This window comes from Triturus cristatus, chromosome 2_1 (assembly GCF_964204655.1).
Source record: "Triturus cristatus chromosome 2_1, aTriCri1.1, whole genome shotgun sequence".
In the NCBI taxonomy this organism is placed as follows: Eukaryota; Metazoa; Chordata; class Amphibia; order Caudata; family Salamandridae; genus Triturus; species Triturus cristatus.
Window position 1 is genome coordinate 62,873,176 of NC_140581.1, and position 22,831 is coordinate 62,896,006.

Sequence of the window (22,831 nt, forward strand, 5' to 3'; positions counted from 1 at the left end):
CAAATAGTTATTGTTCTTAGATGATGTTTTTATTAAATATGTTACATTTCTATAAAGGTATGTTTTACTGAGAAGTGATTCAGGGCTTTTTTTAAACAATCTTTCAGATTGTTAATTTCTTTGCCCGCTGTTAAGTGATGAATGCAATTGGTTTCACGATTTACAGTGAAATTCAATTTTCAATAGTTCTTTATTCGATGGTTAAACATCATCATAAAAGATTCCACATTTATACAATTAAAACAATATTAAATCAGTTTACAGAACATTGAATGATACTATAAGTGTGCAAATAAATCATTAGTCACATACAATCCTCAAAAATGGGTTACCTAAAACTAACAAACTGCCAATTCTACAGTCTTCCTGATTAAAGCTACCCTCTAGAGACTCTAAGTCTAAATGCAAATTTTAAAAAACTTATCACTGCACATAGAGTCAATGGGTCACTAGCCCTTTGAAGAAAAGTCAATGCCTCCTTTGCCCGGGTAAATCTTTCCTTTTTCAAAATGCCTATCAAAAATCTACGTCTAGGGAGGCTATAAATAGGACATAAAAGTACAAAATGAAGGGTGTCCTGCGGAGACCTATTGTCGCAGCCGCAGGCACCCTTCTGCTCAATTGACCTACTAAAACCAGCTGGTTCTGCTAATAAATAAGGTAAAAAATTGAGCCTAAAACGTGCCATTAAAAACCTCTCTTGGGCATTGTGAAGAACACACAGGTATGGTTCCAACCCCCTGGACGTTACAAGCCTGCTATGGGCGCTCACCGAGGGTTTAGTCTCTTCTAGTGTGCTCCTATCCGCTGCTCTTAGTTCCAGGAAACTTCTCTTTAATTTTAATTTATCCTGTACTATAATCGATGAAGGGTTGAGAAACATATCTAGGTGACCCATATTTTCCAAAGTGTTCTTAATATAGCTGATCCATGGGATTTTCAGATATTTGTCTCTTCCCCGGCAATCTTGCATGATCATCCTACTCAGTGCTGCCTCAGGATTCGTCCATAATTTAAGCCAGGCCAGAATTGGTCTGAACTTGATCAAATCCTCTATGTAGGGTCTTCCAAGTTCTTTATGGGCAATAGCAGCTGGCGTGCAATTGGGAACGTTCAATATTGAACGAAGTATTTTGTTTTCTTCCCTTTGTATACCATCCAAGTTTATAAAACCCCATACCTCTGAACCATACATAGTTTTTGGGCAGCACATTGAGCCATACAGATTTATTGTTTGTTCAGGGCTCCACCGGCCAACTTTTCTCCCATAGCCGGAAATTGCACCAAAAGATGCCACCAGTTTTCCACTTCTTTCTTGTGCAAGGGTTGTGAATTTTAGAGATTCATCGAATAACACCCCTAGATATGAGAATGTTTGCACCCTTTCAAGAATATGGGTGCCAATCCTATAGGTGAAACCGGTTATTGGCCTATGGCCTGCTGTCATTACATATGATTTTTTTAAGTTGACAAACAGGTCAATTGTCTCCATGAATTTAACAAACCCGTCGATGAGTACAGCAGCACTGGAATGTTACGGGTCCCGAACCTTGGGCAATCTGCTTTTAAATTATTGAGGAATTGTTCCAGGTTATTAATGTACAGTCAGAACAAAAAAGGGGCTAAGATGCATCCCTGCCTCACTCCACTTGTGCATTCAAATGATTCTGTCAAACCCCCATCTTTGTTGTACCGTACCCTAGCCGAGGTTTCGCTATGTAATTCCCTCAATATATGGATTAACCCAGGGTCAATTCCCAGCTGACTCATTATTGCCCATAACTTATTCCTGTTGACATGGTCAAATGCAGCGGCCAAGTCCATGAACCCCAAATACATAGCTTCATTGCTGGTCTTGGTGTACTTTGCTACCAGCATATATAGGTTCAGGCATTGGTCGCTGGTTGACCTGCACGTCCGGAATCCGTACTGGGTGTCTGAGATTATGCTATTATCATCAGCCCACTCAGTCAATCTGGTCAAGATTACCCTGCCCAAGATTTTAGCAGAGACATCTATCAAAGAGATGGGCCGATAGCATTGGGGATCATCTTTGCTCCCTTTCTTGAAAATAGGGACTATAATTGCCGTTGACCACGATCGTGGCAAAGCGATCATTATAGCAGCATTTATCACTCTAGTTACAATAAGGGCCCAGAGATCCACTTGACTCAAAAATAAATCTGGGGGGGTCCCATCTGGGCCCGGGGCTTTGTTCTTAGTGAGTCCCTCAATACCCAATCTAATCTCTTCCAAAGAGAAAACCACTTCATTACTCATAATGCTCGTCCCCTTTTCCTTTGATAGAGTCTCCTTCCCATGATTATATAGCCCCTCAAAATGGGCAATCCATTGTTCGGGGAGGATATTTGAGGCGATCTCCGGGGCATTATTGTCTTGAAAACAAGGGGAGTTTATTAGTCTCCAAAATTCAGTAATATCCCTGTTTTCGGATGCCTCCCTCAGGGCCGCCCATGCTTCCACCTGTAGTGTGACTTTCCGTCTTTTTAGCTCCTTCCTGTAAGCTGACCTGCAAGTTTTTACTACAGCCTGGTCCCTCGGGTTGCCGCTCAGGGCCATTTTTAGGTTCTTCAGTGCTCGTGTGCAACCCCTATCAAACCATTTTGGTGAATCTGGGTAAGGTTTCTTAGGGGCCTTGGCCGACAATAATTAGTTCACCAGGCATGTTAAATTCAATATATTCTGAAAACAGCAAAAAAAGGGCAAAATATTGTTTTTTAAATATGAAAATATGTGTACTGTATTCTAAAATGTTTTGTTAAATATTAATACTTTTTTTCTTTTTTTACAGATTGAGAAAGAAAATTTAGGAAAATTAATCCTTTTTTCTAGCAAAAACATTTATTGATAATTAAGTTATTTTGTTGGTCAGGTAAGTTTGAAATATCTGTATTTATCACACATTTATTTTCATGCTCCCTTTTTTTCACTTCTCCTCACTCTGCTTTTCTCATTTCCCTTGTGGTCCCTCAAGTACCTTGAAGGGTGAAAAAAAGATTTTATTTAAAAAAAAAAAAAAAAAAATGGGTGCGCGTACTGTGCGTGCACGGTGGGATTTTGTTTTTTTTTAAAGTGATAAAAAAAATTGTGAGGTAAGGTGGCTCTTAAAAGAGCTGTTGTGTTAATACAGGGACAGAGGAAGGAAAGAATGGCAATATTATAAGTACCGCACTTGTGCTGCTATATCTTATTGTCTATTACAGGAATACTAGACTCCCCAAAAGCAATAAGAGCATAGCAAGTATTGCACCGTATATGTACCCTCTGAAATCGAGGGTAAATGTCCAGAGGAGCAGAAGAGGGTGACGCTCCCACTGCAGAGGAAGTGCTCGGCTGAGCTGCCGAAGATGTACTCGGCTGAGCAGCTGCGGATGTGCTCGGCTGAGCTGCTGGAGGGGTTGCTTCAGTAGCTCGAGCAAAAGTCTTGGGATGTATATCCCTAATATGTCTGAACATAGTGAAGATTCCAAAAGAGTACTTCTTCTTTGGATCTCCTCTAGACAAGACACGCACACAAAGTTTGCAGGTGACTTTTGGAGCATTGACTTTCTTCTGCCCCTTTGGAACTGTTAAATATTCCCAGACAAAAGAATCCTTCTGTTTCCTCTGTCTCTGTCTGATAATGCTGTCCTGCTTACTCCAAGAAGAGGACTGCTGCTCTGCCATTGTATCACAAAGACACTTCAGCTCCTTCTCCTAGGGAATCACAAGCAATAATGAGGGGAATGGGTGTGGTGTTGGAAGTTTCTGGAAATGAAAGAAGTTTAAACCAATGAAAAGTGTTGTTTCTGGATCACATGACCTACCGTGCGTGCTCCGTACGCGCACGGTAAAAGTACGCATGCGCGTACATAAGACGCGCGCAGGCGCATAAGGAGCACGCGCGTACAACGCACGTGCGCATGTGCATTAGAGGCACGCGCGTATGGCGGTTCCGCGTAATGAGCATGCGCGCATGTGCAGAAATAAAACGCGCGCATGCGCGTAGGAAGCCAGCGCGTACGCGTCGCAGACGAAGTGCGCATGCGTACATAAATCGCGTATGCATGCGCACACGGAGCATACATATTACGTACGCGCACCGTACTTATAGCGTACCGTGCGCGTACTGTAAGCTTACCGTACGCGCACGGTAAAAAATAAAAAAATAAAAAAAAAAAAGTATAAAGGTTTGTAGAAGATATTAACTATGTTGTCAACTATATCTAAACATTTATTTAAAAAAGGTGAACCATTCCATATTGCAGGATACAGTAAATCTATGATTATATACATAGGTAGCATATTGTTTAAAAAAAAAATCTCAAAAGAAATAATAAATAAAAAAAATTGAATTATAAATACCTTGCAAATTCACTGAAAAAACCATAGGTTTCTCACACGTTATAGTTAGGAATTAGCATTTAAAAAACCTTGCAAATTCACTGAAAGAACCATAGGTTTCACACATGTTATAGTTAGGAATTAGCATTTAAAAAACCTTGCAAATTCACTGAAAAAACCATAGGTTTCACACATGTTATAGTTAGCTGGACATTTCGCTCGTAAAAAAACAATGAAATTCCCCCGTTATAGTTAGTTCAGCTAACTATAACTCGCGCGCCCGCAATCCACTGCTGATGACGTCACATATTGCATAACTCATGACATGGTCAGTGACATCACAGATGACATCTCAAATGACATCACTGATGAAGTTATCCATGTGATAAATTACCACATCTTCTCACACCCTAATATAACCTTTGATACACCGACTCAAAATTTCAGAGTTCCATTCTCAAAAACATACATACTGCAATACCAATAACTACATACCCACTTATTAACTCTTAGGTCTACATACACCTCCACTCATTCACCTGTATAGTCACTCATACTTACAGTCACTCCATACAAGACTATCATATGCATTTATACACATATATAGACACTCACACACCACCAATCATCCATAGAGGTACTCTCATACCTAGTCAGTCATGCAAATAATCACACTCCCATTTACTCACCTATGCACTTATAAACACTCAAGTTCACTTACTCAAAAATAGTACCACATTCTTACGCTCTTATAGAATCACTGATACAAGCACACACTCATGCATACAGTCACTCTCACAATCACACACTCTCACATCTACCCACTTATATACTGTTACACACATATATACTGCCTTTCAAATATGTAGTTAGTCACAAATGTACCACTGAGGTATACATTCAATCCCTAACACACCCATACATACACTCACTCAACCATACAGTCCATCACAGATGCACTCTTAAAACCATGCACCCATAGAATCACCCACTCACACATCTAGTCACAGAGTAACACACACCCTACCCACACAAACACTCAGGAACCCATACAGATACTGAGACAAGCAATCAATAACTCATATTGACACTCATATAGCTATTCAAAAAACCATGCAGCCACTTATACACCAACATATAGACACATACAAACATTTACACAGTTTAGTCACTAGTCTGCAGTAAGATACATTTAATGACTCACATAGAGTCAGTTACGCACCACAGAAAATCATCCATTTACAAACTTGTACATCCACTTATTCTTCAACTGGCCTTTCCCTATATATATTAAACATATTAAAATTGTTCAGAAACACATACTCAATCGATGATGTCATCAGTATTCACTATGATACTGTTAATAAGTCAGTTATACAATTAATTTTACAAAAAAAACATCCATTTAGACACTTATTTACCCATTTATTCTTCCATTAACCTTTAGATATACATATATAAAAAATATTTATTTTTCAGAAAGACACATATTCACTGGATGATGTCATCAGTGATGTCATTTGAGATGTCATCAGTGATGTCATGAGTGATATCACTGACCATGTCATGAGTGATGTAATCTGTGACATCATCAGCAGTGGATTGCGGGCGCGCGAGCTATATTTAGCTGAACTAACTATAACGGGGGAGTTTCATTGGTTTTTTACAAGCGAAATGTCCAGCTAACTATAACATGTGTGAAACCTATGGTTTTTTCAGTGAATTTGCAAGGTTTTTTAAATGCTAATTCCTAACAATAACGTGTGTGAAACCTATAGTTCTTTCTGTGAATATATATATGAAATGACGACATCGTTGCAGTTGAGCAATTAAAACCTTTTGCACTAAGATGTTGGTCCGTGTTTGTGTTGTCTGATCAGAGGCTACGAGGAGGCATCCCTGCCAGGGGTACAATTGAATTGATATATATATGTATATATATATATATTGACTGAAAAAAACATAGGTTTCAGGGGTGTTATAGTTAGCTGGACTTTTCACTTGTACAAAACCATTGAAATTCCCCCGTTATAGTTAGTTCAGCTAACTATAACTCTCGCGCCCGCAATGCACTGCTGATGACGTCACATATTACATCACTCATGACATGGTCAGTGACATCACTCATGACATCACTGATGACATCTCAAATGACATCACTGATGACATCACTGATGACATCATCCTTGTGATAGAGTGACAGACCTCTTCTCACCCTAATATAACCTTTGATACACACATTCAAAAATAGAGACTAACATTTTCAAAACAATGGACATACCAATACCAGTTACAACAACCTCTTCAGTAATTCTAAGATCCACATACACATCCACTCATTCACCAACAGTCCTATACAGTCACTCATATATGTACTCACTCATCATATGTACTCATACACCTATACATCCTGTTACACAATGCCACTCATCCATAGAGTTACTCACACACATAGTCATTCATGCTAATAAAGAATCAAACATACATTTACTTGCATATACAGGTATACACACACCACCACACTTACTTCTACGGAAACTTATACATACTTAGTCTTTTAAACAAACACATACTTATTCATACAGGAACTCTTTCAATCTCTCACTCTCACATATACTCACTTATATACACCAATAGTCACATATACTAGTTTAAAACATATGTAGTTACTCATAAAGACACAATTGAGACAGTCATTCACTCACTAACACACCCATACACACACTCATCCACCCATACAGTCCTGCACACATGCTGTCTTCAACACATACAAACAGTGAGTCACTCATTCATGCACCTATGCACTACGTAATACCCCCAACCGAACCATGCAGACACTCAGACTGATACTCAAAAAATCAACTAATAACCTATATAGACACCCATGTAGCTACTCACCAACCCATGCAGCCACTTATACACAAAGTGAGAGACTGATACAGATATTTACATATTTAAACATTACTCACTAAGCCATGTATTCACTATGATACACTTAATCAGTCAGTTACACAATCAATTTTTCAAAAACAAATCACCCATTTAGACACTTATATACCCATGTATTCTTCCATCGACCTTGAGATATACATATATAAAACATATTTAATTTTCAGAAAAACACACATTCACTGGATGATATCATCAGTGATGTCATCAGTGATGTCATTTGAGATGTCATCAGTGATGTCATGAGTGATATCACTGACCATGTCATGAGTGATGTAATCTGTGACATCATCAGCAGTGGATTGCGGGCGCGCGAGCTATAGTTAGCTGAACTAACTATAACGGGGGAGTTTCATTGGTTTTTTACAAGCGAAATGTCCAGCTAACTATAACATGTGTGAAACCTATGGTTTTTTCAGTGAATTTGCAAGGTTTTTTAAATGCTAATTCCTAACAATAACATGTGTGAAACCTATGGTTCTTTCTGTGAATATACATATGTAATGACGACATCGTTGCAGTTGAGCAATTAAAACCTTTTGCACTAAGAAGTTGGTCCGTGTTTGTGTTGTCTGATCAGAGGCTACGAGGAGGCATCCCTGCCAGGGGTACAATTGAATTGATATATATATGTATATATATATATATTGACTGAAAAAAACATAGGTTTCAGGGGTGTTATAGTTAGCTGGACTTTTCACTTGTACAAAACCATTGAAATTCCCCCGTTATAGTTAGTTCAGCTAACTATAACTCTCGCGCCCGCAATGCACTGCTGATGACGTCACATATTACATCACTCATGACATGGTCAGTGACATCACTCATGACATCACTGATGACATCTCAAATGACATCACTGATGACATCACTGATGACATCATCCTTGTGATAGAGTGACAGACCTCTTCTCACCCTAATATAACCTTTGATACACACATTCAAAAATAGAGACTAAAATTTTCAAAACAATGGACATACCAATACCAGTTACAACAACCTCTTCAGTAATTCTAAGATCCACATACACATCCACTCATTCACCAACAGTCCTATACAGTCACTCATATATGTACTCACTCATCATATGTACTCATACACCTATACATCCTGTTACACAATGCCACTCATCCATAGAGTTACTCACACACATAGTCATTCATGCTAATAAAGAATCAAACATACATTTACTTGCATATACAGGTATACACACACCACCACACTTACTTCTACGGAAACTTATACATACTTAGTCTTTTAAACAAACACATACTTTTTCATACAGGAACTCTTTCAATCTCTCACTCTCACATATACTCACTTATATACACCAATAGTCACATATAATAGTTTAAAACATATGTAGTTACTCATAAAGACACAATTGAGACAGTCATTAACTCACTAACACACCCATACACACACTCATCCACCCATACAGTCCTGCACACATGCTGTCTTCAACACATACAAACAGTGAGTCACTCATTCATGCACCTATGCACTACGTAATACCCCCAACCGAACCATGCAGACACTCAGACTGATACTCAAAAAATCAACTAATAACCTATATAGACACCCATGTAGCTACTCACCAACCCATGCAGCCACTTATACACAAAGTGAGAGACTGATACAGATATTTACATATTTAAACATTACTCACTAAGCCATGTATTCACTATGATACACTTAATCAGTCAGTTACACAATCAATTTTTCAAAAACAAATCATCCATTTAGACACTTATATACCCATGTATTGTTCCATCGACCTTGAGATATACATATATAAAACATACTTAATTTTCAGAAAAACACACATTCACTGGATGATGTCATCAGTGATGTCATCAGTGATGTCATTTGAGATGTCATCAGTGATGTCATGAGTGATATCACTGACCATGTCATGAGTGATGTAATCTGTGACATCATCAGCAGTGGATTGCGGGCGCGCGAGCTATAGTTAGCTGAACTAACTATAACGGGGGAGTTTCATTGGTTTTTTACAAGCGAAATGTCCAGCTAACTATAACATGTGTGAAACCTATGGTTTTTTCAGTGAATTTGCAAGGTTTTTTAAATGCTAATTCCTAACAATAACGTGTGTGAAACCTATGGTTCTTTCTGTGAATATATATATGTAATGACGACATCGTTGCAGTTGAGCAATTAAAACCTTTTGCACTAAGAAGTTGGTCCGTGTTTGTGTTGTCTGATCAGAGGCTACGAGGAGGCATCCCTGCCAGGGGTACAATTGAATTGATATATATATGTATATATATATATATTGACTGAAAAAAACATAGGTTTCAGGGGTGTTATAGTTAGCTGGACTTTTCACTTGTACAAAACCATTGAAATTCCCCCGTTATAGTTAGTTCAGCTAACTATAACTCTCGTGCCCGCAATGCACTGCTGATGACGTCACATATTACATCACTCATGACATGGTCAGTGACATCACTCATGACATCACTGATGACATCTCAAATGACATCACTGATGACATCACTGATGACATCATCCTTGTGATAGAGTGACAGACCTCTTCTCACCCTAATATAACCTTTGATACACACATTCAAAAATAGAGACTAAAATTTTCAAAACAATGGACATACCAATACCAGTTACAACAACCTCTTCAGTAATTCTAAGATCCACATACACATCCACTCATTCACCAACAGTCCTATACAGTCACTCATATATGTACTCACTCATCATATGTACTCATACACCTATACATCCTGTTACACAATGCCACTCATCCATAGAGTTACTCACACACATAGTCATTCATGCTAATAAAGAATCAAACATACATTTACTTGCATATACAGGTATACACACACCACCACACTTACTTCTACGCAAACTTATACATACTTAGTCTTTTAAACAAACACATACTTATTCATACAGGAACTCTTTCAATCTCTCACTCTCACATATACTCACTTATATACACCAATAGTCACATATACTAGTTTAAAACATATGTAGTTACTCATAAAGACACAATTGAGACAGTCATTCACTCACTAACACACCCATACACACACTCATCCACCCATACAGTCCTGCACACATGCTGTCTTCAACACATACAAACAGTGAGTCACTCATTCATGCACCTATGCACTACGTAATACCCCCAACCGAACCATGCAGACACTCAGACTGATACTCAATAAATCAACTAATAACCTATATAGACACCCATGTAGCTACTCACCAACCCATGCAGCCACTTATACACAAAGTGAGAGACTGATACAGATATTTACATATTTAAACATTACTCACTAAGCCATGTATTCACTATGATACACTTAATCAGTCAGTTACACAATCAATTTTTCAAAAACAAATCATCCATTTAGACACTTATATACCCATGTATTCTTCCATCGACCTTGAGATATACATATATAAAACATATTTAATGTTCAGAAAAACACACATTCACTGGATGATGTCATCAGTGATGTCATCAGTGATGTCATTTGAGATGTCATCAGTGATGTCATGAGTGATATCACTGACCATGTCATGAGTGATGTAATCTGTGACCATAGGTTTCAGGGGTGTTATAGTTAGCTGGACTTTTCACTTGTACAAAACCATTGAAATTCCCCCGTTATAGTTAGTTCAGCTAACTATAACTCACGCGCCCGCAATGCACTGCTGATGACGTCACATATTACATCACACATGACATGGTCAGTGACATCACTCATGACATCACTGATGACATCTCAAATGACATCACTGATATCCCCAATTTAAAACGTGACATAGTGCATGTTTGCACACCTAACCTCAGGCCCCGTCCCCTCCCTTCACCACTGTGTAAACGCGCCCTGTGGCTGTTCTAAGTTGAGAGATTAAGTCCCCTTGAATCCTAAGGGTCCCTAGGGTCAAACTAGACCACTAGGTACCTCCAGTAAGCGCCACAGAGCTGCGTTGCAGAGAGGTGTAAAAAGGGGCTTGGCCTCAGAACACCTGTCTGCAGCGCAGCTCCCTGGCGCATACTTGAGATGCCTGTTGGGCTAGTTGGCCCTCAGGGACCCTCAGTATTGAAGAGGAATTTATCCCCAACTTACAACTCGCCAGGGGGCGCGTTTGCAGAGTGCTGCAAGGAGGGGGCGTGGCCTCCGGCACGATGCCAGTCTTTTATTTATTTTAATTTTTTAAGAAGGGGGGCTGTGTGGTTCTGGTATCACATATATATCTGGGCAGAGCCTAACCACACATCTCATCGTAAGATCTGATTGGCTGTCAGTACTTCATCCAAGAAGTGTTGGCAGCCATCTTGGGACCAATATACATGATAGCACCTCATTAAAAAGCATTGCAGTTAATAGAAGGTTGTAAGACTTTAGTTACAATATAAATCATTTGTTGATGGTACCATACTCATTTTAGGAATTGTGGTGTGTTCTAAGGTGATTTTACTATGTGAAAAAGCCTTCTGCTGTGATATCATGAATCATGTTTGAGAGAAAACTATTGTCCCATGCTTTTCCCACAGAGATTTGGAAGGTGATCTATAAGCTAAACTGAGAGCATATTTTCTGTAAATTCACAATATCTTTCTCAGTCATGTGAGAATGAAGTCTGACATTCTCAGTAAAACATGTACATCCAACAAGGGCATGGACTGTCAGTTGATTCCTTTGTGTTCCATTGCAGCTTCCCAGAGTGTTCTAAAGAACAACTAGAGCGCTAACAGTCCTACTTATGACAAACGTATTGCACACCTGCAGCCTTCTTGATTGGAATAAAGTGGTATCTCTTAAAACATTTAATTTAAAAAGGAACAAAATGAGGGGGTTCATTTTGCTATAGAAAGTATGATTAGTGCTGCAGAAAGAAAAATTAGGGCACATTTTGTGTGACTTTTCAAATCCTCTTCTATTTTATTTAAAAAGTCTGACATGCAGACTGAAACATGCACTTTCAATACCAGCAGCAGACTTCCCTGGTGAGCAGTAGCTTTACTACAGTGATCTAATGAGCAACTAGAGGGCTAACATTCCGAATTTATGGCATATGTGTGACACATCTAAATGCCTTCTTGATGGAACCAAAGTAAAAAACTGAAAGTATGTCCTACTGAGGAGACTGCAGTAAATGAGGAAATGAGGAAACTTCATAACAAATAAGTCTCCCAAGATGGCCACCAGAGACAAAAGAGCCCAAATGTAGCCCAAATATCACCCAGATGTAGCCCAAGTATAGCCCAATAACAGAATGTCCCAGAGTGTTCTTAAGAACAACTAGAGCGCTTACTGTCTTACTTATGACAAAAGTATGGCACAACTGAAGCCATCTTGATTGGAATTAACTGGTAACACTTAAAACATTTAATTTGAAAAGGAACACAATGAGAGGGTTCATTTTGCCATAGAAATTATGATTAGTGCTGAAGAACGAAAAATTAGGGCACATTTAAGTGGCTTCTCAAACCCTCGTCTATTTCATTAAAAAATTCTGACATGCAGACTGAAACATGCACTTTTAATACCAGCAGCAGACTTCCGTGGTGAGCAGTAGCTGTACTACAGTGATCTAATGAGCAACTAGAGTGCTAGCATTCAGAATGTATGGCAAATGTGTGACATATCTGAATACCTTCTGGATGGAATCAAAGTAAAAAACTGAAACCATTTCCTACTGAGGAGACTGCAGTAAATGAGGAAATTAGGAAACTTCATAACAAATAAATCTCCAAAGATGGTGACCAGTGAAAAAAGAGCCCAAATGCAGCTCAAATATCACCCAGATGTAGCCCACACGTAGCCCAATGACAGACGTGTGCAAAACACTTATTTTTTGTGCTTTTGCAGTTTTATATAGTGCAGACTTGTCAGGTATTGGAGTGCTTTACATGAGCATTGGTTACATCACACACGATCAAATTCATTTTGATTGTAGACATGGGGAGATTAAGTGATTTGATCAGAATCACAGAATGTTGAGCTGAAGCAGAAACTCCAACCTGGTTCCCCTGTTGCAAACTCTGCAGCTCTGAAAGTAACACCACATCCTCTTCCCTAAGTGCAACATTTAATCAAGTGGTCAGCTGGATAAAAAAACATAAAGATAACATATAATGTAAAAGTGCTTTGTCACTATTTGAAAACTCAGAAAATATGTCCTCATTTTAGTTGTTTTGAGCACTAACCATAATTGTTATGCAAATAAGACCCTATCATATATGTAATTTCTAAAGGAAATGCTCTAGGTATTACAGTTTTGATTACATCAAGATGACGTCAGGTGTTCCACGCTTTTGTAATTAATATAGAATGTTAGCAATCTAGTTGTTCATTAGGATACTGTTGAGAGGCAGAGGCCAGGGGCACGGACTCTGAAAATTGAAGGCAGGTAGGAGAGTGCAGAGGCAATAATTTGACCACACTGGGCAGGCAGGAAGGGCAGTGGCAGCACAACAGACTATGGAGGGCAGTGGAAAGGGGGGCAGGGGCAACAAACCAACAATACAGGACTGGCAAGAGAGGCTGTGGCAATATAATAGACCATTGTGGGCAGACGGAAGAGGCAGTGGTAGTACAACCATATATACCAACAGACCCGATTCAGCCAGGAAACGTCCAATGTTTTTAAGCTCAAATGGGATTTATTAGATCTGTCTCCTATCTACAATCTCCTCTTTTTCAATGTAACTCAAAGGGGAAAATCAATACCCCAGTTGTTTTTCAAAATCTCCCTCTTACCAAGTTCAAAATGTTCGCAAGTATGGTGCATTGGATCATGTAAGGCAGGAGGAATTGGGGTAGGGACATGGACTCTGATAACAGCGGACAGGAGGGACATGGAGAGGTGCACCAAACTGACCCTACAGGGCAGGCATCAGGATTTGCAGCAGCACAATACACCACACAGGGCATGAGGGACGGGAGTAGAGCACAACAATCCATAGAAAGCAATAAGGATCGGACAGGACCATGCACATGGACAACAGAGAACAGAGGGGAAGAGGCAATGGCAGCTAGCTGACCATAATGGACAGACAGGTGAGAAAGCTGCAGCATAACAGACCATAAAGGACAGGAGGGACGGATCAGGGGCATTACAATGGAACAGACAAGCCAGGAGGGAGGGAACAGGGGTCTGCACATGGAAACAGAGGGCTGGGGGTAAAGGGGCAGGGCAGGAACAGCAAGATGACCATGGAGGTCAGGCAGGATGGCCACTAGAAACAAGACACACCATGGAGAGCAACATTGAGACTATGATGGCATACACACAGACCATGGAGGGAAGGTGAGAGGGGGTTAGGGGCAGCTCGCTGACTACACAGGGAAGGTGAGAGGGGCCGTGGCAGCACAGAAGACCATGCATGGCAAGCAGGGGGGTTAGTGACAGCACAATGGCTATGATAGGCAAGAAGGAGGGTGCAGGGGCATGCACAAAGGACCATGGAGGATAGAAGGGAGGGTCAGGACCTGGGCACAGACAAGAGAGTTCAGGGGAAGGGGTCTCACAACAGACCGTGTGGGGCAGGCAGGAGGAGCAGTTGCAGCACAACAGACCAGGGAGGGAAGAAGGGTGTGGCAGTAAAATGTACCATGGCGAAAAGGAGGAAGGGGATAGGGGCATGGCATGTGGACAGGCAGGGTGGAGGTGGCAGGGACAGGTTACAGTCATCTGACAATGCTAGGCAGGTGGGAGGGGAGTGGAAACTCAACAGAACACACAGAGTAGATAGGAGTGGCAGGTCCATGGAACACGGTCGGCAAAAAGGATGGAGCAGGGGCATGCAAAAGGCATTAAAGGGCAAGGGGAAGGAGAATAGGGGCAACAAGCTAAGCACAGAGGTTAAGCAGGAGGTCAATGATGGGCCATAGAATTGGGCAATGGAGGGCAGGAGGACTGGACTGGTACATCATGCTAAATAGAGGGCAGTGGCAGCACATCAGACCATGCATGACAGGAGGGAGGAGGCTAGTCCATGGATTCAGACAACAGAGGATAGGGAGGAGGTGGATGGGGCAGCAAGCTAACTGTTCAGAGAAGGTTGGTATTAGGAACTTTATTCTTTTTAAAATGTGTGTCTGTGCGAACTACTTAAAATATGAACAAGTATGCAGCATAATCTCACTTTTATTCAGGAAGAAGAGGACGTTTGTGACTGTGACTCCGGGCTCACTTGGCAGAAATACCCTCTGACACTCCACCCCCATCGCAAAATGTAATGCCCGTTAAAAGGGTAGGTGAACGCAGTGTTATATGGAACATAGTCCTGAGAGCACGATTGAAAATGAAAACTAGATATAGTGTATGGTATAAACTATGCACCAAAAAGTTTGATATAAGATGAACCGCGGCGTGAAATATAATATGCAATACATTGTGCGCAGTGACAGATTCATTGGAGAGCGTGAGATAGCACAGGCACTAGCACGTGCTATGCGATGTGCGCCTTGGAGTGTAATATGCACAGGGCAGTGTTGTGTAATCAAACTAGTCTCTAAAGTTGTAATATAAAATATGAGCTGGGGAGTGTAACGTTGCATATGCACTGTGACAAAGATATGGATCCCAGATTGTAATATGTATGGCATAGCGCTGTGCGTTATAACATAGGCATCGAGGAAGGGACGTTAGATGGGACAACATAACCCGTGCGAAGGCAAGTGTGGGATGACATATTTACGGGGTGGTGTTACAGTGCACATGGGCTAGAGAGTGTCATAGCATACGCACTAGTTGGTGGAATACAACACAGAGGTGTGTGGCACTCGGCGTGCACTGATGGGTGTAACACAGCATTGGGCTCAGCCAGGAGCGCGCTGTGACTCTCAAGTGAGGTTTGTCTCCTTTCCAGAGAGTAAAATAAAAAGTATTACACATCCGGCGGTGGATGTGTATTTTGTTAACCATGAGGGGAGATTCTTGCATAGTTTTGGTAAAATTTTTGTCGAATCCCCTTTGAATGGGTTGGTGTGCGTGTGTATTAAATGTGCCCATCAATAGCTACCCATGTTTGTATAAATAAACGACAAGGGTGTCCACTTGGAGACACGTCAGAGCTTCACGAACGGTGTAAATACATTCCACGTGGATTCATTGTATGCATAGTCGCCTTTTAACGAATATCACGCAAATCGTCATGGTGTTACAATAGGTACATACGGTTTGTCCAGCATGTTCTAGGTGTTTCTATAAATATATATAAAATCAAAATATTAAAAAACAAAGTCCGGCCCCAGGGCCATAAGTGACCTGAGGAGGGGGGCAACGCAGCCCCCCTCCTAAAGATTTTTTTTTTAAAAAGGCCATGCCCTGGGGGTTGGGGTCCCCGGGGCCGATTAAGGTCTTGGGAGGGGGGCCACACGGCTCCCTTCCCAATTTAAAAAAAAATTAATTAAGGGGCAGGCCCTGGGGGATGGGGTCCCCAGGGCCAATATATTAGAAAAAGAAGGGGGGCCACACAGCCCTCCTTCTTAAAAAAATAAAATAAATAAAAGACCGGCATTGTGCCAGAGGCCACGGCCCCTCCTAGCAGCACTCTGCAAACACTCCCCCTGGCCAGTTGTAAGTTGGGGAATTAGTTCCCCTTCAATACTGAGGGTCCCTGAGGGCCAACTAGCCCAAAAGGTATCTCCAGTATGCGCCAGGTAGCTGTGTTGCAGACAGGTGTTCTGAGGCCACGCCCCTTTTTACACCTCTCTGCAACGCAGCACTGTGGCGCTTACTGGAGGTACCTAGTGGGCTAGTTTGACCATAGGGACCCTTAGGATTCAAGGGGTCTTAATCTCTCAACTTAGATCGGCCACAGGGCGTGTTTACACAGTGGTGAAGGGAGGGGACGGGCCTGAGTTGACGTGTGCAAACACGCCCTTTGGCGCGTTTTAAGTTTGGGAAATAATTCCCTTTCAATCCTGAGGGACCTTGGGGGCCATCTTGCCCACCAGGGGCTTCCAGTAAGCGCCACTGCTCTACGTTGCAGAGAGGTGGTGCAGGCCGTGCCCCTTTTTATACCTCTCTGCAATGGCACTTACTGGACGTACCTAGTGGGCTATTTTGCCCCTAGGGACCCTCAGGATTCAAGGGGACTTAATCTCCCAACTTAAAACGGCCACAGGGCATGTTTAAACAGTGGGGAAGGGAGGGGACGGGGCCTGAGGTGACGTGTGCAAACACGCCCTATGGCGCATTTTAAGTTGTGGAAATAATTCCCCTTCAATCCTGAGGGACCCTGGGGGCTAACTAGCCCACCAGGTGCTTCCAGTAAGCGCCACTGAGCTGCGTTGCAGAGAGGTGGTCCAGGCTGTGCTACTTTTTACACCTCTCTGCAGAGCAGCTCTGTGGCGCTTACTGGAGGTTCCTAGTGGGCTAGTTGGACACTAGGGACCCTCAGGATTCAAATGAACTTAATCTCCCAATTAAAAACAGCCCCAGGGTGTGTTTAGACAGTGGTGAAGGGAGGGGATGGGGCCTGAGTTAACATGTGCAAACACGCCCTGTGGTGCGTTTTAAGTTGGGGAAATATTTCATCTTCTATTCTGAGGGACCCTGGGGGCCAACAAGCCCACCAGGTGCTTCCAGTAAGCGCCACTGCACTGCGTTGCAGAGAGGTGGTCTAGGCCATGCCCCTTTTTACATCTCTCTGCAAGGCAGCTCTGTGGCGCTTACTGGAGGTACCTAGTGGTCTAGTTGGACCCTAGGGACCCTCAGGATTCAAGGGGACTTAATTTCCAAACTTAAAACGGCCACAGGGTGTCTTTACACAGTGAGGAAGGGAGGGGACGGGGCCTGAGGTCACGTGTGCAAACACGCCCTGTGGCACATTTTAAGAGGTAGTTTTAATCCCCCTGCCCTATTATATACTAGGGGCTTACAGAGGAGGTCATGCTAATCACAGGGGGACCCCAACGCATAGTGTTCCCTAGTGTATGTAGGTGTTTTCACTGTATTCTGAGTGTCTTTTAACATAGCATTGGCTCTAGGACTGGTTAGTCAGACTCAGTTACCACCAGTATCCGTCTGAAAAAGTTGAGGGTACAGGATGATTTTGCAACAAGGCTTCTTTCTGCTCTTCTGTTTGTTCTTTCTGCACGTTATCCTTCTTCCTGCACTTTTCTTCGTCTTTGCGGACTTCTGTTTCTGCTTCTTTCTGCATTTCTTTTTTTTCTTTCTGTGCGTTTTTTCTTCTTTCTTCACATGTCCTATCTCTGTAGGCATAGTTAGAAATTAGTATTTAAAAAACCTTTGAAATTCACTGAAAAAACCATAGGTTTCAGGCACGTTATAGTTAGGAATTAGCATTTAAAAAACCTTATAAATTCACTGAAAAAAATCATAGGTTTCAAGGGCGTTATAGTTAGCTGGACTTCTCATTCGTACAAAACCATTGAAATTCCCCCGTTATAGTTAGTACAGCTAATTATAACTCACGTGCCCGCAATGAACTGCTGATGACGTCACATATTACATCAATCATGACATGGTCAGTGACATCGCTCACTAAATACATAAATAACTATTGAATACGTGTGCATTCAGGAATTGATGTGTTATTGTAATGCAAAGGCAAGTATCAGAACTCCTGTCTGTTTTTCATTACTTTGAATCTCATTTGATCTAGTCACCCATTTTTAGCACAAAGGGTTTAAAATAAGAATATACTTAGTGCTATATAATAGTTTCTAAGTACTCCAAACTTCCCCTTAAGATGCCACTGTTTGAAACTTTGACCTCATTGACAAAAATAATTTTCTTAATGCTTATCAGGAGCTGGGATTCCTTCAGCTGAGTGAAACAAAGCAAAGGCATGGATTCCACACAACTTTGCTCCCTTCTTCTAACCGTGATCACAGGTGAGTGACTTCACATGTCAGATGTCACACAAATGTGCATAGGTACACTACTAAGGCTCACCAGAGAAACTGGATACCAGGTAATTAATCATGTTATATGGACAATTGAGATAGTCATTCCAATGTTTTGCATTATGGACCCTTGCAAAGCACCTCCTAACCACTGATTCTACATATCTCTTGTGTACCACCTTAAATCAGTATTCCCACATTTGTTTATGGTAAAATGATTTATTCAATAAATAAAAAGAATTTGGTTAAATATAGTGAGTTTAAAAATGGCCAGTGGTAAAAATTTAACAAAAGAAATATGGGTCTTATTCATCAGAGGGTCGTGTCACTTTTGTAACACACAATCTCAGATTTTTAAGCCATGCAAAGCCACTTTGCATGGCTCTGAGTGGCTTTCATGATCATTATGTGGTTGTTCCCACACATCTCCCATAGATTACAATGCATCCCCAGATTTACAAGAACTTGTAAACCTGGGGCTGCATCTGAATCTTAGAGCTTCCCAGTAGCAGCATAACAAGGACAAATATCTCTATTTCTCCATGTTTTGGCCTCTTTCTATGTATGCTGCTTTCTTCAGAACATATAGAAAGAAAAAACCTCCCTCCTAGGATTGCTTTTGTGCAGGAAGATGTTCCTTCCTGTTCAAACACAATACTGCGTGTAACACAGACTCCCTTGCACCATGGTGCAAGTGTGCCTGCAGTAGCACAAGTCTGTCAAATGGGCGGAAGTGCCAGGGAAAATACAGGAATGGACCGCATTGCCTTAAATATGTTGCATTTCTGGCCTTTCCCTGTTACAGAGGTGGCTTGCTGTGCTGCTCTTTGTCAAAAGCTTATAAATGAGCCCCTACATTCAGAGATGTATTCCCCCACTTGAACTTGTAGTGTTTGATCAAACAAGCAGAGCATAAATGTACACAGTGTTGATTTATATACTGGTGAAATCTAGCCGGATGCGCAAATGCATATTTTTCTGTTGTGTTTCTCTAAGGACTACACTTTTCTCCTCCCTCTCTTTTGAGTTTGGGGGTGATCTCCAGTGCTTTCCAGAGAGTCTGGGACAACCTTCCCCAGCACTCTGAACAATATTCTGTTAACAGTGACTTCAAGAATGGGATGAAAGAGTTCTTATGAGATAGTCCACTCAGCATGATTGGGAAAATTAGGCCGATGTGACCCCCCCTTTACATAAACTGGATACTAGGTCCCATTGTCACTGGCCACTGCATAATATAGGGTTCATCCCAGTCTATTGTTGTCTAGATAGGGTACATTATGATGCTTAATTTATACATTTACATGTCCTTCATTTGCATCTACATTACTCTTTGTTATTTGTCACAGGGATGGGCACTAGGACCCTGCACAGACTATGCTGGACACACTGGTTCTGGTCACCAGGGGAGGAGTAGGAAGCGGAGGGACACCCTGGGACTTTCTTATGACACAGGGATCAGGAGGGCAGGACAGGGTACCAGGAGCTTCCGCATGGCACATTCCAACTGTGCCCCCAAAACACAAATAATGTATCTCTATGAATTCCTGCCTGGCTGCGTGTGTTTCCTGTGCTGTGGGGCCACACAACAAGACATCTGGTGACGAGGATGGGATGCGAGAGCCCACGAAGCCAACAACGCAGTTGCTGCAGACTCTACCCGATGCTCCTCACTCATTTTGCATGTCCAAGGCAAGTGTGCAGTGCTTTCCAATCCCAATAACGCTGTGTGTGTATGTGCACCCAACAAACTGAAGGGCCTCACAAGTAGATTATGAATCCACCTCAGTGGAGTGTCCAGAAGCGGTTCAGTGCAAGCACAGCTGACCCGGATGTCCAGAGCACCCCAGAAGCCATTGCAACTGTGCCTAGATCTCTGAAGAAGTCGCTAAATGTTGCGAGGTAGCGGGGGCCATTTTACAGTCAAGAAAGATAAAAGCAAACCTATGGACATAGCCATTTTGAAGTCAATTATTGTAGTGTCTCCATAGGAAAGAGCCTGAGCAGCAATTTTGAAGTCAGGCAAGAAAGTGTTTCCGATTGTAACAAATGAAGAGCTCCATTTTCAGGTCAGGAAACTGAAGTACATGAGGGCACTGGTCACCTATGGTAGTAAATGACTGGACCTATAGCACTAGCAGGCTTAAACAAAGCACACACATGTAAGCAGTGGAGACAGCTAATTTGTCATAATGAGGAAGACGTGCCTAGCTCCATATTTCACCGCCCTCTGCCATTTTACCTTTCTGATCCTTAGATGAAGGGTACAAGGTGGGATAAATGGATCAGGCACTTTGAGGATTTGCTTAAAATACACCTCCAAGAAACACATAGATGAGCAAGCCGAAGACCTGTTCCACCAGCCTGTGTGAAATTACATGGAAGACCCGGTTGTTACATTCACTCAAGAATCAAAAACGACATACAAGGAACTGATCAAATGTCTCACAGATAGTTTTGACTTGCAGAGGAACATTGACTATGAGCAATACATGTTCAATACCTTGTGCCAATGAGCAATGAAGCCCTTGATGATTTTATCACCTGTCTGGGGAAACTGGTAACATACTGTCAATTTGGATAATTTAACAACTAGGAGGCAATACGTTTGTGAATCATAACAGGATGCTAATCAACTGGCTTTAGAACAAAGATTCCTAAAGAAATATACATGCCCGATAAGATACTATCCATTGCAAGAACAGAAACCAGGGCCACATTGCACGCAATCACCATGAAGAGTGGTCCAACAAGAATGCTCGAACAAGTCCACCATATTACTTGTGGAAGAAACAAATATTACAGAAAGACCCTGCAGCTAACGAGGAATGAAAAAATGTGGTATCACTGCGAGTTGACATACTCTCATATCAGCACTTGCCCAGCCATGGGAAGAGGGGCCAGAAGTGCAAGAAGGACAATCACTTTGCAATATTCTTCGAAAGTGGGCCCCAAGAACAGACAGAGTTCAGCCCGAGAAGCTGAGAATGATGTCAAGTTGTCATGCAAGACACATGGAAAGGACAACCATGGTTCATCATCGGAATCCAACACCACTAAAGTCTGAGAGGTAAAGGAGCACTTGTATCTTATGGCAAATGGCAATGCATGTGGTCGATCAGAACACATACAGTTCTTAGACAAGCAAGACATTAAGTAAACAGTGACAGTGGACCTCAAGGTAGGAGGTCATATGGAACGTTTTGTGCTCAACAGTGGAGCCACATGCAACATCATGTGTGCATCAGAATATGGCACAATGCACCCTAAATCACAACTATCACCCTCAAAGGCTGACATCTTCACATGGAGTGTGAAACATCCAGTAATGAACTTAGAAACAACACATCAGTGTGAGAAGACATACACATACTATGTAGAGATATCCCAGCCCCATGCTTGCTAAGCAATATTAGGGCAAATAATGGGGCTGCTGACCACGACTTACCATGTGTCAGAGCATAATAGTATTTTCAAAGGCTTTACAGTGCTCTTCAGTGGACTTAGAAAACTGGAAGTCACTCAGGTCACCCTTCACATAAATGAAGCCATAACACCTGTGGCCAGCATCATCGTCGGGTTCCAGTACACCTTTAACCACAGGTGGAAGAAGAATTGAAGAGTCTTCTAGCACAAGACATCATTGAACAAGCAGTTGGGCC

At 41.7% G+C, this 22,831-nt stretch overlaps 1 protein-coding gene across 2 annotated transcripts in view; it reads left to right on the forward strand.

Annotated features, from left to right (window-relative positions):
- LOC146863735 (uncharacterized) overlaps nt 1-22,831 on the forward strand; it is a 91,553-nt gene that overhangs the window by 34,591 nt on the left and 34,131 nt on the right. For both annotated transcript variants that reach the window (XM_085627893.1, XM_085627894.1), the window contains exon 2: nt 19,072-19,157. In XM_085627893.1, coding sequence (XP_085484019.1) covers nt 19,112-19,157 — 46 coding nt within the window. In that variant the 5' untranslated portion in view covers nt 19,072-19,111. The remainder of the gene's footprint in view (nt 1-19,071; nt 19,158-22,831) is intronic.